The 15,396-nt window shown below is 39.6% G+C and overlaps 1 protein-coding gene across 5 annotated transcripts in view; it reads left to right on the forward strand.

Moving 5' to 3' along the window:
• The window catches only part of TMEM232 (transmembrane protein 232), a 223,570-nt gene that overhangs the window by 49,870 nt on the left and 158,304 nt on the right, over positions 1-15,396 (forward strand). For all 5 annotated transcript variants that reach the window (XM_025993000.2, XM_072736590.1, XM_072736593.1 and 2 more), the window contains one exon: positions 7,286-7,440. In XM_025993000.2, coding sequence (XP_025848785.2) covers positions 7,286-7,440 — 155 coding nt within the window. The remainder of the gene's footprint in view (positions 1-7,285; positions 7,441-15,396) is intronic.

Raw genomic sequence — 15,396 nt, forward strand, 5'->3', positions numbered from 1 at the left:
AAACCATATGTACATTTCCTGGACAGTAGTAAATAGGATTAGGAGTGGAGCATCAATATGTACCACTACTACTTTAAATAGAGCAACGCCATACTACCTTTTTCCTTATAGATTCCATCTCAGCTATTTAATTAATTGGAAATTGCAACACAATTTAGATTAACTTACAAATGAGGATTTTAAGATAATTACGTTTGTATTAAAGGAAAGTACATAAAGTAGAGGCAATTAATGAGAGCAATTTTAATACTGGAAGCTTCTATAATTCATATATAATAACATTTAAAATGCTATTAAAATCAACTAAAATGTTTTTAAATGGTTCAGAATTGAGGAAATAAAATAATCATTAGTATATGAAAAATTTTCTTTTAGTTTCTAACTTGGACATTAGTGATCAACATTAGAGAAAACTGTCCAGTCATGTAATTCCTTGCTATGTAATAAAATATGTATCATGGGAACAGAGCTACAATGAGCCATAAAACACTGAAACCTTGATTCTTTTATTACTTTATTCTTCATTATATATACTTATTATTTCATAGTTTATGGACAGAAAATTTGTTTTTCTAATAATTTCTTAAAAAGGAAAACATAATGGGGTGCCTGTGTGGCTTAGTTGGTTAAGCATCCAACTCTAGGTTTTGGCTCAGGTAACAATTTCAGGGTTGTGGGATCAAGCCCCTGTGCTGGGCTCCACACACAGCTTAAAGTCTGCTTGAGATTCTCTATCTCCCTCTCCCTCTCCCAATCTCCCCGATCACGTGTTCTCTCTCTAAAATATATAAACACATAAACAAATCTTTAGGAAAAAAAGGAAAACATATGTCTAACATAAGGGAAGTTGAAACAGAAAAATTTAAGATTCCTTTTTCAAATAGTTGTATTATGAGTTGCCTCACAGTTTTCCATGCTTCTCTTGGGAAACCAACTAAACCAACTAAAATATAAGTACTTAAGGAAACACATTTAACCACATCTATTTGTGATCATTAAAGGCTTTTGTGTTTTCTCTTTGTCTCATTATTTGGTGAATCACTGACATAAAGTGACATATGCTAAATAATTTGAACCTTTCAGGTATAATTACTAATGAGCACCAATTGCTTCATGCACAAAGGGATCTTGTTTTTAAGTTTAAAGACTACTTTAACAATAAATTTATAATCTAAGATGTTAAACAATGGTAAGGACATTGATCATGAGGAAGAAAGATCTGCTTAGCAACTGACTATATGATTTAGAGGTCCATTGAACTCTCTACATCCCCATTTGCTTATCTTTAAAAAAGACATCATCACCACCACCACCATCGTCATCATCATAATCATCATATTCACCCTAACTAGTCTATAAGATAGTGGTGAAGATTGCAAAAAAAGCATGTACCTTGTTTTTTTTTTTTTTTAAAAGCATGTACCTTGTAAATTATTAAGTGCCATGAAAATTTAAACAATGATTATTGAACATTATATTTAGGAACTCACTTTAACTTAGGCAGTTAAAATATGATTTTCCTCTAAGGACATGATTATGCTGACTAAATAATTATGTTTTACTATGTAGTTAATTGTGCTTAATGTAGTGACTTGAGTGTTTTTGCTTAAAAAAAATAAGATATTGTGAAATCTTGACAATACGAGTGTTCTGGTTATGAAGCAGGCAACCTTCAATGTTGATTCTGCTTATATTTAAGAATCTAAATGTTCAACAAATCAGGAAAGAATATCCACTGGAAAAAAAAAGTATCTTCAACAAGTGGTATTGTGAAAATGAACAATGAAGCTGGACCACTTTCTTACACCATACACAAAAATAAACTCAAAATGGATGAAAGACCTAAATGTGAGACAGGAATCCATCAAAATCCTGGAGGAAAACACAGGCAGCTAACTCTTGGACGTCGGCCACAATAACTTGTTGCTAGACATTTGTCTGTAGGGAAAGGAAACAAAAGCAAAAATGAACTATTGGGACTTTATCAAGATAAAAAACTTTTGCACAGCAAAGGAAACAGTCAACAAAACTAAAAGACAACCTACAGAATGGGAGAAGATATTTGCAAATGACTTATCAGATGAAGGGCTAGTATCCAAAGTCTAAAGAACTTATCAAACTCAACACCCGAAAAACAAAAACCCAGTCAAGAAATGGGCAGAAGACATGAACAGACATTTCTCCAAAGACATACAAATGGTCAACAGACACGTTAAAAAATGCTCAACGTCACTCAGCATCAGGGAAATGCAAATCAAAGCCACAATGAGATACCATCTCCCACCAGTCAGAATGGCTAAAATGAACAAGTCAAGAAACAACAGATGTTGGAGGAGGAAGGGGAACCCTCTTACACTATTGGTGGGAATGTGAACTGGTGCTGCCATTCTGGAAAACAGTATGGCGGTTCCTCAGGAAGTTAAAAAGAGAACTACCTATGACCCAGCAATTGCACTACTAATTGAAGGAGTACGTGCACCCCAATGCCTACAGAAGCAATGTCCACAATAGCCAAACTATGGGAAGAGCCCACATATCCATCAACAGATGAATGGATAAAGAAGATGTGGCATATATAGATAATGAAATATTACTCAGTCATCAAAAAGAATGAAATCTTGCCATTTGTAATGACATGGATGGAACTAGAGAGTATTATGCTAGGAGAAATAAGTCAGTCAGAGAAAGAAAAATACCATATGATCTCACTCATATGTGGAATTTAAGAAACAAAACAGATGAACAGATGGGAAGAGAAGACAAAATAAAATAAGATGAAAACAGAGAGGGAGACAAACCATATGAGACCCTGAACAAACTGAGGGCTCCTGAAGGGGTGGTGGTGAGGGGGGATAGAGCAAAGGGGCAGTGGGCATTAAGGAGGGTACTTGAAGTAATGAACACAGGGTGTTGTATGCAACTGATGAACCTCTGAAACTAATAATACAACATATGCTAATTAAATTAAATTTAAATAAAAAATTAAAAAAAGAAAGATGCTATCTAAAAAATGTATGTATCTGCTTAGGGGCACCTGGGTGGCTCAGTTTAAGTGTCCACCTCTTGGTTTCAGCTCAGATCATGATCTTAGAGGCTTGAGACTGGGTTCCAAGTTGGGCTCTGCACTCAGCATGGAGTCTGCTTGTCCCTTTTCCCTCTGCACCTCCCCTCACTCTTGCACTCTCTCAAATAAATGAATTTTTAAAAATTAAAAAAAAAGAATGTTTTTGCCTAGAGTGGAACAAGTCATTAGTCTCTGTACCTTTTTCTGCAAAGAACAAAGAGCATAATTTCAATGTTTTCTAAGTTCTATTTCAGCTCTATACCTGCAATTTTGTGAAGGTATTAGAACAGATTGTAGCTTATTAGATTTATTGCTTTCCTTTTTCTCCTCTCATTCCCACACAATATAAAGAATTTGAAAGGTAGTGTAGCTTCAGTGCTACTAAAATTTCTGGTTCAGCTAACTAATTTAGTGCTTGATTACATATTTGAGCATTGTTCTCCATTTTCAGCCCAACTTCTTCAGGATAGTGTGGTCTGAGCCAGCCTTTCCAGGTGAGTACTTACCATTCAATACCCATCTCTCTCACCTACTAGAAGAAGACAGGAGGAATCTGAGAGGAAAATGGGAATATAAATAATACATCTGTATTCATCCCCCTCCTTTTTTTGTTATTGACATGCCATAGTAGAGGATTTGTGGGTTAGTTTCTACAGCCCATCATTCTCCAGTAATGCTAAAAGGTCCATGACAGCATTTTTTGGCCATTGCAAAATGTTTTGTTTTAATGTATTAATCGGCATTAGAGTAAAAGCCTAAGCATTTTGTTTTCCAAGTGCTGCCATAATATTGCTGAAAAAAATAATTCTGTGGGATTTACGTATTAGGATACACACAATTTGGGTGTTGGTTCTCTTTAAGAATAGGAAATTTCCTTTCCCTGCCGCTAGAACCCATTTCTTCTTCTAATATCCTTTTAAGCTGATCCAGACGCGAGGTTTCCATTGGCTTTGACAAATGGTGCGCTTTAATTAGCTCTGTGGCTTTCAGAGCCAGAACACTGGATTGAGTTTTCCATTCTGTCTGTTGCTCACTAGCAGAGCTGAATTTGCTGAGTACAGTTGTCACCTGATAATAACAACATAGTTTTTTTGGAGATAGTAGATTAAAACTCAAGTGAAATCCAGTAGACCCTTTACTAAATAGCTGCATCTTTCCTAAAGGACAAATAGTTTTCTGAAAACTAGGAAATACACAGAGTTTACATTCAAATGTGGTTAGCAATCTCATCCTCTAATGCTTTAAGTACTTGGGAAGCCAAAGGCATTATCCAAATTTGGGACATTTTGCACTATACTGCAGTTGTACGTGGTTACTAGGAATTGGCTTAGACTGAGACACAGGTCCTTTAAAATTAAGAGTATTATCTGATGATTCATGTCCTATTATCTAAGTAGCACATTTGTGTTGAGAGCTCCTATCCTGGCAATCTCAACCATCCCCACTATGATGGGGGGATCAAAAGCTATCTCTGAACAGCAAAATACAGCTCATCCTTCAGAATTCATTTCTGCTATAGAAGAGAGCCCGGTCTGACATTCAGAGCTTGTGCACTCAAATTTGCATAAAATCCAAGCTGATGTGGTTATCTGAAATTTCAGCCAACACTAGATGAACAGCACTTCTGTAGGTGGACTTCTCAAAGTAGGTGTTGTACAAGCTGCAACTGATAGCTTGTTGGAGGATGTAAGCGAGAGGATATGGCCACTGGTTGATCCATGAGCTGGACCTGGGCAATCTGAGCCTCCTCCTTGGGATGCACATTCTGCTCACGTTTCCCACAGCTGGAGCCATTTTTAAGGATGCAGCCTTGAGAGAACAATGTGTTCTTGAGACCATCTGGGTGGTATAAGTGACGGAACCCCATTAAGGCCTCCTTATAAATATTAAGCTACAGGTGGGTCCAGAGATTTGCTTGTCTTGCAACCTCCTAACACAAGCTTCCTAAGTAAGTTCCCTGGCTTATTAGACCTATCACCTACCAATCTGGAATGGCCTGTCTCTGTCTTGGCCTCTGTGTGGACAGCAAGACAGGGAGATGAAAGACCTATAAAAAGTGGTCATAAAGCCAAGAAAAAAAGGAAAAAGGGAAGAGAGAAAGGGAAGGAAGGAGGGAGGGAGGGAGGGTGGGAAGGGGGTAAAAAGAAAAGGTTCTCAGGAGTCATTTAATGCTCTGCTCAGTGTTTTTCAATCTGTGTTAAAAGGGCCCTTTCAACTTTTTTTTTTTTTTTAAGATTTTATTTACTTATTTGAGAGAGAGAGAATGCACAAATAAGGGGAGGGAGAGGGACAAGTAGACTCCTCCCTGAGCATGGAGCCTGACTCTGGGCTTGATCTCATGACGGTGATATCATGACTTGAGCCAAAATCAAGAGTTGGAGCTTAAATGAGCCATCAGTGCCCTTATCCTACATTATTTTATTTTATTTTTTAGATTTTATTTATTTGACAGAGCCTGCGCACAAGTAGGTGGATTGGCAGGCAGAGGGAGATGGAGAAGCAGGCTCCCCGCTGAACAGAAAGCCTGCCATGGGGCTCATTCCCAGGACCCTGGGATCATGACCCCAGCCAAAGACAGACAATCTACTGAGTCATGCAGGCACCCCGTACACTATTTTAAATATAAAGCTTTTCTATGGAATATTCTAACATTCTAAACATCGGTTTGTTTTCATTTGCCTTTCTGAGTGAGTGTTCCCCACAATCAGTAGCCTTGTGTACAGACTTTATCTTCCACATGACTTTTATCTCCAGCATCTGAGTTCCCAACATAATCAGTACACATCTGTGGGACTTAACTAAATAGTTTACTAGAAACTTTAAGATTTATGTATGAATTTCTGGCCTTTCAACTTAAGAATACTTACCATGAAAATTATCTTTAAATTGTAGATATGATGTTGTTTATATAATAAATGAGAATTATAAAGCCTTTTGGAGTCTCTTTAAGTGTTTCTTGTGAGCATAAAAGAATGAAATATCATCTGATATTAAGTACCTATCACAAGATGTGTGTTTGAATCTGTATTGTTGGCAAAAATTCAATGAGAGTGCTATGCTATCAGTATCTAACAATAAAATCAGGTTTCTTTATACCAGTTACTTTACTAGACCAATTAAATCTAAGAAACTGTTAGAAAGCACACCAAGAAAAAACAGATAACAGCCTATTTTTTTCCCTGAGTTTGTAGACTTTTAAAACAGTTACTTAGCACACATTGACCTTGTCCAGCTAGGCATGTATATTTAGCCCTTAAAGTGGAAATACACAGTTTAAAACGCAATTTACTGTGTGATCATTGTTCAAACTTTTCCCTCTACCCTCCTCCTTGGGTGTCAGGAAGAACTAAGTCGTATAGGGTCTAAGAAGCACAATTATTTGAATGATTGTCCTGTAGAGGATAGAGGATTTTATCTTACTGTGGAACTGATGTCATTGAACAGAAGGGACCCATGTGAAAATTAATGAAGACCTTAGGTTCAAGTTAACAAATGAAGCAAAATTTGCTTCCCCGAAATAGGCCTCTTTGGCATAGGGATATTTTAGGCTGATTATTTTTAAGAAATCACAGACACAGGAGAAGCTGTGAAAACTGAGTAAAAGTTACCCTTTTTGTAAGAGATATTTACATTTTTAAGAGAAGTCTGCATTTGTGCGGGTGTCTCCCCCTCTGGACCAGGAAGAGAAGGATGACTCTGAGTCTCTAGAAACTCTTAATCAGTGGAGAAGGCGATGATAAATCTGCATATCAACCTTACCCTTGTTTACTGTAGGCTTTTCCTGTTAACCATCCATAACTGCCCAAATCCCCTTTTTGTCTTTAGCTAGACATGTTACAGACAATGGTGGCCTGGGCCATTTTTAAAAGTATTCCTGGGTCTCCCCCATGTGTACAGGAGGTATACATGTTATTAATCTTCTCTTTGGTTTTCTCCCGTTAATCTATGTTTTTATTACAGGGGATACAGAGGTTTCAACCAAGAACCTGAAGGGTAGATGGAAAATTATCTTTTCCTCCTCCACACTATATATACTTACAAAATATATACTTGAGTAAATTGCTCTGTTTGGTGTAACATGAAGTTTAAGAAAATAATGCATTTCCATTTGAACATTTAAAATTTATTTTCATGTTTATCCAAGTCAAATAACTCTTTCCCAGATATATTCTTATGTTGTTGTTTATTTATTTATTTTTTATTTTTATGTTTTAATTCCAGGAACACTTGCAGGTTAATCAGGGAGGATATGAAGTTAACCACCTGCTCTGGCACTGTGTGGCTGCCTGGTCTTGTGTTCAGAAGAATAGTCCTCAGTTGAATAAGGTGCTGGAACATCTCATCTTTCATAAAATGCAGCTTCAAAAGAAATGCTGGTAAGAGGGATTCTATAAATCCAAAGTAATTCATGGAGAAATCTTTGTGTTTAAATGTTAAATAACCTTTGTATTTAAATGTTAATCACACCTTAGTTGACTATGAAAATAATTTATAATCTCAGTTCCAAATGCAAGTGCAATTTATATATTTTGTATTAGTTCATTTCATCAATAAATTGTTCCTATCTCATTTTTTTTGCTAAGCTTGCATGCATGTATTGCATAATTTATCTTTGGCAAATGAAATTTGTTATTGATAAGAAGTGCATCCCCCCCGTTAAAAATATCATTTATTTTTTTAAGTTGCTAAACAACAACAGTGAGGTACTAGTTTGTTATCCTTGCAGGAAGTATACTGAGAGTCCGTTTCTTTATGCCTTACTTGGAAAGTATAACAAAAATAAATCTTGACTGGTAAGTGTTCATTTCCTCCTGTACACATATTAATTTGAGAAGGAAAAAGAAATCTTAAATTACTATGAAAGAGGACATGGGTTCAATGGAGGAGAGAAGAATTTTAAAGGAGTATTTCTGAGGAAAGTGATCAGAGGAGATAGCCCTTTTCAATATTTGGGGACATTCAGAGTTTTGAATTCCTCCTCCAGTGCCAATGGTAATAATAATAACAACAACAATAACAGTGATGTGTCATGCTACAGCCAAGTTGCAAATTCAATCCTCATATAGTTTTCTTAAAACTAGTTCCTGTTTTTAAGCCTCTGGCTGCCCACTCTATACCAAAGGTCTTCATGTATGTAAATTCTAAGAGTCTGGAGAGTTCCTTATAAAGGAAAGTTATTTTTCTACTTTCGTTTGGAAGTTTTTGGAATTCTAGATCAAGTAAAGATTTTTGGAAGGTGGCTTAGAGTTTGCTTAATTTCCTAGAAATAGACTAGTTCAGATGATGTTTCATCAAGAACTTAAATCTGTCTTGTCCTGTGATGAGAGACATCTACTCAATATTGCAGTTAACAAAGATTGTGATTCCTTTATGTTTTAGAACTAAGGATAATATCTTTAAATAAGAAAATTACAATGCAAATAGAATACGATTTTAATAAATAATAATATAGAGCTGATAAATATAACAAATATTAGGGATCCTCACTGGTACAAAGTAGGTTATTCTGAAAGCCATGATGGTTCTTTCAGACCACTCGTACCTTAGAAAATAAGTTGTAGGGGATTCACATATACAATTTAGTTTTCAAAAGGGTCTAGAACTATTTTAGCTCTTGGAAGACTAACTTGATTTAAAAAATAAGAGAAATTACATTTTAACATAAAAATATGTATTTCTCGACTGTCAAGTTTATTTTCAAAGCACTCTAATAATTACCAAATAAACGAGTTTAAGGAACTACCAAGATAGTAAAAGTGGATAAGAATAGCTAATTCCAAAAGTCAAGGAATTGTTTCTTTAACCAACTTTCAGTTTGACTGGACTCCGTCAACATTGATTCAATTTGTTAACGATTTGTCTTGTTAAATCAACTAACCACAGGCCCCAGTTGGTGTTCACTTAGACCAAGTTCCCAAACTGGTGCATAATACAGACTCGAATTGCAGTTTCAACCTTCCCCTGAAATTTAGTCTTTAAAAGGTTAGCTAGGAATTTTTCAGTCTGCACCAATGAGCCTGCTACTTGGGCCCTCTCTGTCTCCCTAGATGCAGCCTTGCCTGGAACAATGCTTTTCTTTTGCAAATAACTTTCTTGCCCCAGTGACCCTCCCTCTATCAAAAGCTTCCAACTCCTTGGAGCTCCTCTCTACTTGCTCTGGGTGCTGCTTGATTGATGAATCACTTAATAAATCCATGGGACTACAAACTTAGTTGCTTGACTTTTGCTACTTAACGATCTTTAAGGTAGTTGTTTTTTATACTTCGTGTTTTACATATTCGGGGCCACTGGAGATCATGCATAACTTTGCAAACGGAGAAACGGGGGCCATGTTTATTATGCTTACTAGTGAGCGGAATGAGATTTTTAGGGTCGCAGTATAGCCTGCTTCAGTACGTCATCCCTCTATCATTCTGGCTGCACGAGTAAGGAGATGACCATTTTGAGGCATCTTGTCACTAAATCCGGACTTCTGTTCTGGGAAGACATGGTGGAAATTAAGTGAGGGAGGGGATAGCAGTGTTTGGACAATGCTGAATGAATAGAGGGGTAAGCTGAAAAAATTGTGAAACACAGTGAGTGACTGTTTAAAATCAAAAGGAAAAGACAATTGTTTAAAAAAAACTGCCAAATAATTTTGATTCTGTCTCTTATACTGTTTTTTTAAATGATGGCCGTTTTATTTTTAAAAAGTGATGACTCTAATAAACAAAAATAATCCATTGGCATTAAAAGATTAACGTTCAAGTTAGCAATTTGCCTAACTTCTGCTAGTCAATTTTTCTGTTGTAATGCTAATATTATACCAAATTCTAAAGAATTAAGTTTCTTCTTACAAAGTATTTATTTATGTAATAGCCTATACAGCCATCAAGAAGTCATTATTCCAGATAAAGCAAAACAAACTGTGATGTAATTATGAAAATCAAACCAGAAATGCTTTCCATTTCTGGGGAAACTTGAATATTGATCTTACATACTCCTAAGATTGGGTACGTGTAAAGAATTAAGAAAATGAACAATGTATTTAGAATGAGATAGAAATATTGGGGCGCAGGCTTTGATCATAAATTAAGACTTTGCCATGATTTGCTGGACCTAATAGCCCTGGAGTCATGACACTTGGAAGATAAATTTGGTGTAGTACTTGAAATTCAATGCCAAAGACCATTAAGAGGAGTAACCTGAACAATTTTGTTTTCTGTGAGTATCAGTAAAGTTACCATGATGATGAATCAATGTTCAGAGATTTAAAATGCAGAGGGGAGACCATTCAACTGATGGATCAGAAGATCTTTGATTCATAGTGGCAAAAGTTGCGTGTGCCCAGACGAGTGAGTGGTTTTCATATGCCCATTTCTGATGTTCTCCATCAGTAAATAATTCATCACGTAGGTCCCTGCCTTGCTTTTCATAACTCCCTTTAAGATTTTACCGTAGCAAAGGATCCATGAAAGGACCCAGGAGAGGCATCACAGTTAAAGCGACCTCTGCTCACCAGCGGATGGCGCAGAAACCCCGCAGAGGAAATGCACTAAAGACAATAGATTATAAAACAGGGTGAAGAAGTGGGGGGGGAAAATAGCCTACATGAGCCTCCCCCCCCCCCCAGCTATCCTGCACCAGCCTTTATCTGGGAAGGTTAGCTGCCCCGAGCTGCAGATCAGCAGCTTGCTGTAAGGCAGATTTCCATTTAATATGGTTAAATTTTCTATGAGGCATCCTCCTCTCAATGCTCCACCCTGCAGTTTGGCCTTTTATAAACTGCCCCATTTGCTCGGGGAAGATAGCTCGAGCCAGTGCAAAAGGTTTTCTAATCTAACAGGAAAATAATGAATTGTGTTTGTAATTGAATTATTAGCCAATGAAGACTGCTGAGAAATGCAGCATGGCATTTCAGGAGAGCCGTATAACATATAAAATTATATCTCCCAAAGCAAAATAGCTGATTTAATGCACCCCGTGAATGTATTCCAAAAAAAAAGCTTGACAATTTGAAATTATGTAGACGTGCAAGTGGTTTCCGGAGGTATAGTATTTGGGTTTGCATTGAAACGAAGGGGCCAAGCGTCGCCTGCTTTGTGTGGCAGCAGGGCCCTCGGTTGTGCCTCAGTCGCTGATGGCCACGTGGCTGGCCCGGTGGGCGCCAAGCACAGCGACAGGCTCAGTCAGGCCGGCCCCGCCCGGCGTGCAGGTGCAGGTGGCAGCCCGGTCCTCACTCTGCACATCCCTTTACTGCATTTTTAGGCACACCTCTGATCCCCTGGCTAAGTTGCCCACATTGGCTACCTGGGGGTGAACGTGTGGCCAGGCCTTGGTCCGCACGTCAAGGTGCTGCCACAGGAACCCATTCGACCTCAGGTCACAAGGCCTGGGTTCCAGTACTCTCACCTGCGGCGTGTCTCATTTTGGTTAAGTCCCTCATCCCCTGTGAGCAGATCGGCTGGCAGACAGGCAGAGGCAGCTGCCATTTCGGAGAGCCTTAGGGAGGTGGAGGGGATGAGCTCTGAGGGCCCCTTGCACCCTCGGGGGCTCTCCTAGCACCCCATGTCCTACTGAGTCACAGCTGATTTGTCTTTTCTTCTGCCTACTGACACGTGGCCTCCTCCCCCAGCTGCTGCCCTTCAGGCTGTCCCTCAGCTCTCCACCGGCCCTGTCGCACCCTGGTGTAGGCCTCCGCTGTCCCAGGCGGGACTCCTGGAGCTCTTGAACTGGCCTCCTTGCCCACGTCCTCCTTTCAATGATCTGACCTCCTCTGGCCTCCTTGCCCATGTCCTCCCCTCAATGATCTGTCCTCCTCTGCTCCCAGGGTTACAACCTCGAGGTGATTACACCACTCTCCGGCCAAAAATCAGTTTGTATGAACTATTTTGACAGGACATCAGGGCCTCCTAAGTTGCCATGATCCAAAAAACAAAAAACAAAAACCAAGAGGAGCAAAAACATCCTGAAAGGTCCTATCACTGCGATTAATTACTCCCCAGGAACCAAGCGGATGAAGTACCTGCGAGGACTGCGGGGGGGGGGGGGGGGGGGCGAGGGATGACCATCGGTGGCCCACCTGAGCCTCCCTGGCTTGTCCCACGTGCCAGCCCTGCGGCTCCGAGAATGACGCTGGGCCAGCGGGAGGAGCCCGCCTGCAGACCACCAGGCCCACGAGGCCTTCGTCTCTGAGTGCCAGCACCCGGCCCCGGCAGGAGAGAGGCATCCTGCTCATCAGTCTCCCTAAATGGTTAACATCAGGAAGCAAGTTCCGCGGGGCCTTGGTCAGGTGCAGTGTGGACCGAGATTCATTCACTTAGCTCAACCTTTCCTTCCGAGACTGTTAATATAACCTGGAGTTTCTGATAAACATAAAGGTCAGATCACTAGGGAACGTGTTCCGTCCCCTCCGGAAAGGATGAGTTCATGGATCTATATTTAATTTGTAAGGGTCATATCTTCTGGGTCATATTTATGAAATTCTTTTGACTTATTAAACTTTACCTTGTCTTCCCCCCTCACTGTCCTCCTGTTACCACCGGGATTTCCCACTCAGAAACTGTGAAGTACTGTTCGTTTCTTGGTTGGTTTGGGTGCACTCAACCAGGCATGGACACATGGACCAGGACAGCCCCGCATCGGGCGCGGCCTTGCTGACACACAGCTGTGGCCCGAGCGTAGCATTCGTCACTGTTCTTCCCCCCGAAAAGCCGAATGTTCCTTCTGTCTGGAAACAAAATCCCGCGCTCACAGTTTTATTTTTTCTAATCCCCACTTTAAATCTCCAAATGTTGCTGTGTCATTTCCTAACTTACAGTTATGATTAGGTGTTCAAAGCCAGTCGACTTTTTTTTTTTTTTTCTATTTTATTCTCAATTCAGAATTTTTAATTTGATTTTTAAGGAGCGTCTTTGTGATTTGGCAGCCAGGATGTGAAAGGCATCACCTTCGGGCTCACTGGCCGCCTCAGGACGTTGCTGGGCCCAATCCTCCCTGCGCCCAGCAGGGCCTGCCCTGTGAGGCTGTGCACAGGCCTGGCTCTGTGGGCCCCGTGGGCCCCGTGGGTCCCGGAGGCCTCCCCCCCCGCCCCCGCCGAATGCTCATCGTGCAGGTGCTCAGTGGGCAGCTCCTCTGCCTGCTGGGATCATACATTACCCCGCAGTGGACCAGCCGTATACACCCGCGCTGAAGTTTATATTTAATTTTTGGCTTCTCATCATTCATTGGAAAGGTTTTCTTTTTCCATTTTCTTCAGAACTTTAAAATCTTTAAAGCCTTTTTTTTTTTTTTTTGATAGTACTACAGATTTTTTACCCCCTTGGCTCTATGTTTCCTTGGTTGTTTCTTAAAAAAAAAATGAAAAAGATTTTATTTACTTATTGAGAGAGAGAGAGAGAGAGAGAGAGAGAGAGCACTCCAGCAGGGGGAGGGCAGAGGGCTCCCTTCCAGGCAACTTTTGCAGTAACTTCCTCCTTGTGCATTTGAATTATATGTTTTTATTTTAATCTCTTCGCAATCTCTTGGTTTCTGACCACACTTCCTTTCATGTCGGGATCAAGGTTCTTGATGTTCTTTTCCCCTTCCTTGGCTTTATGGAAAGGTGCTTAAGAGTCTTCTAAAAATAAAAAATGTCTTCTGGTGCCTGTAAAGGATCATTTTCAGAGCCACGATCCTCCTCCCTGAGCATTCAGACTGCTAGTCCCCTTCGCCCTTGCTTTAATATCACCCATTTCCTATTTTACTTACCTCATTACCTAGGAGAAATCTGTAAAAACTTGGTATTTTAAAACAAGAGGTTTGTATTCGCAGCCTCCATCACAGAATTGCTAAATGCAGCAACACTCAACACGCAGGTCCTCAGGGACCTTCCCGCATTCTTCCTACATTTTGGTATTTTGCTTTCGAGGAGAAGGTGCCCTGCAGAGTTCCCATCACAGTGTTCCCCTGCTCCCACCTCCTGCACACGCATTGCCACCGCCTGGTTTTCTACCCTTTTCGTCATCTGGAAGTTGCCAGATGAGAGAGACAAAGATGAAGCACAGAAACAATTCTCTGGCTCCTTAAAAAACCAGCCCTCCAAAGTAAGGGACTGGCTTTCCTTTTCTGGATCTGGAAAAAACCCTGGAAGTTGCCAGATGAGAGAGACAAAGATGAAGCACAGAAACAATTCTCTGGCTCCTTAAAAAACCAGCCCTCCAAAGTAAGGGACTGGCTTTCCTTTTCTGGATCTGGGAAAAACCCTGTAGATGGTAGGGATCTCTTTTTATCCTTTTAACCTTCCTTGGGGCAAACCAGGCTGCTGTGGCGGCCCGTGTGTACTCCTTGTTGCTGTTCTTAATCCAGCTCCATTCTGGAAATTCCCAATTTCCATTCTGGAAATTCTTCTGGAAATTCCCTAGGAGGTGCTGCTCTTAGTGACATCTCTCTCGTTTTTAGGGTTATGTGGATTTTTGACGTTCTCAGTGTTTTCCAAGGTATCTACTGAAAGGTTGAGAGAACCCTTGTAAGGATTGTGACTTGGAGACATTTTCATTCCATCTTTCAAAACTGGAATTTTGTCATTGAAGAAGCAATAGAGAGGAGTAAAGAGAACCTAGGAAAATGTCTTGAATGCTGATGCTCCTAACCTTTTTATAAGGGTGTGTGTGGACGGCTAGATAGGTCGGTAGCTTTTTATAAAGCCTCCTGTTACTATATTTTAGCCGATCTATCTACATATTTATTTATTTGAAATATTTTAGCTGGCTCATATTAGTGCAGAAGGAACACTGGGCTGGAGTAAGGCTAGCTGAGGTATTTACCAGTGTGCGGTGAGTCATATTAGTTTTAAAAGTGAGAAAAAAATTAAAGGTAGAATGAATCAAGTAACTATGCTATTTTGGGTGAGCCAGTAAACCTCTGCCTTAGTTTCTTTATTTATAAAATTAGGGGAAATTTTATAATATTTATCTATCATAAATATGAATTTATCATATTTTTAATTACTTTATACATGTTTAATTCATAGCACTGTCAAACCAGGTCAGTCTACTAATAATTGAGACTTGGTGCACTGCAGTGGGTTCACAGAGAAGCTAGTGCAAAATTCCTAAACCTCATCAACATTGAATTCTTTGTGCATTGATTTTAAGTTTTGAATTTTAACCAACTCCAATTTGTAAGTATCGGTGTTTCTATGCTATTTTTGGCAAAGGTATTTACACTTACAGAAAACTTTGCATTCAATAGCATTGACTGAAAATAGTGTGTTTGTGTTGAAACACTTTTCTACTATAGGTGGCTGACACTCATGGATCTTTTCTCATCCTTATTTTAGTGCGAGTGTCTGCCCTACATTAGTTAATATTTTC

This window comes from Vulpes vulpes, chromosome 14, assembly GCF_048418805.1.
Source record: "Vulpes vulpes isolate BD-2025 chromosome 14, VulVul3, whole genome shotgun sequence".
NCBI classification, from domain to species: Eukaryota; Metazoa; Chordata; class Mammalia; order Carnivora; family Canidae; genus Vulpes; species Vulpes vulpes.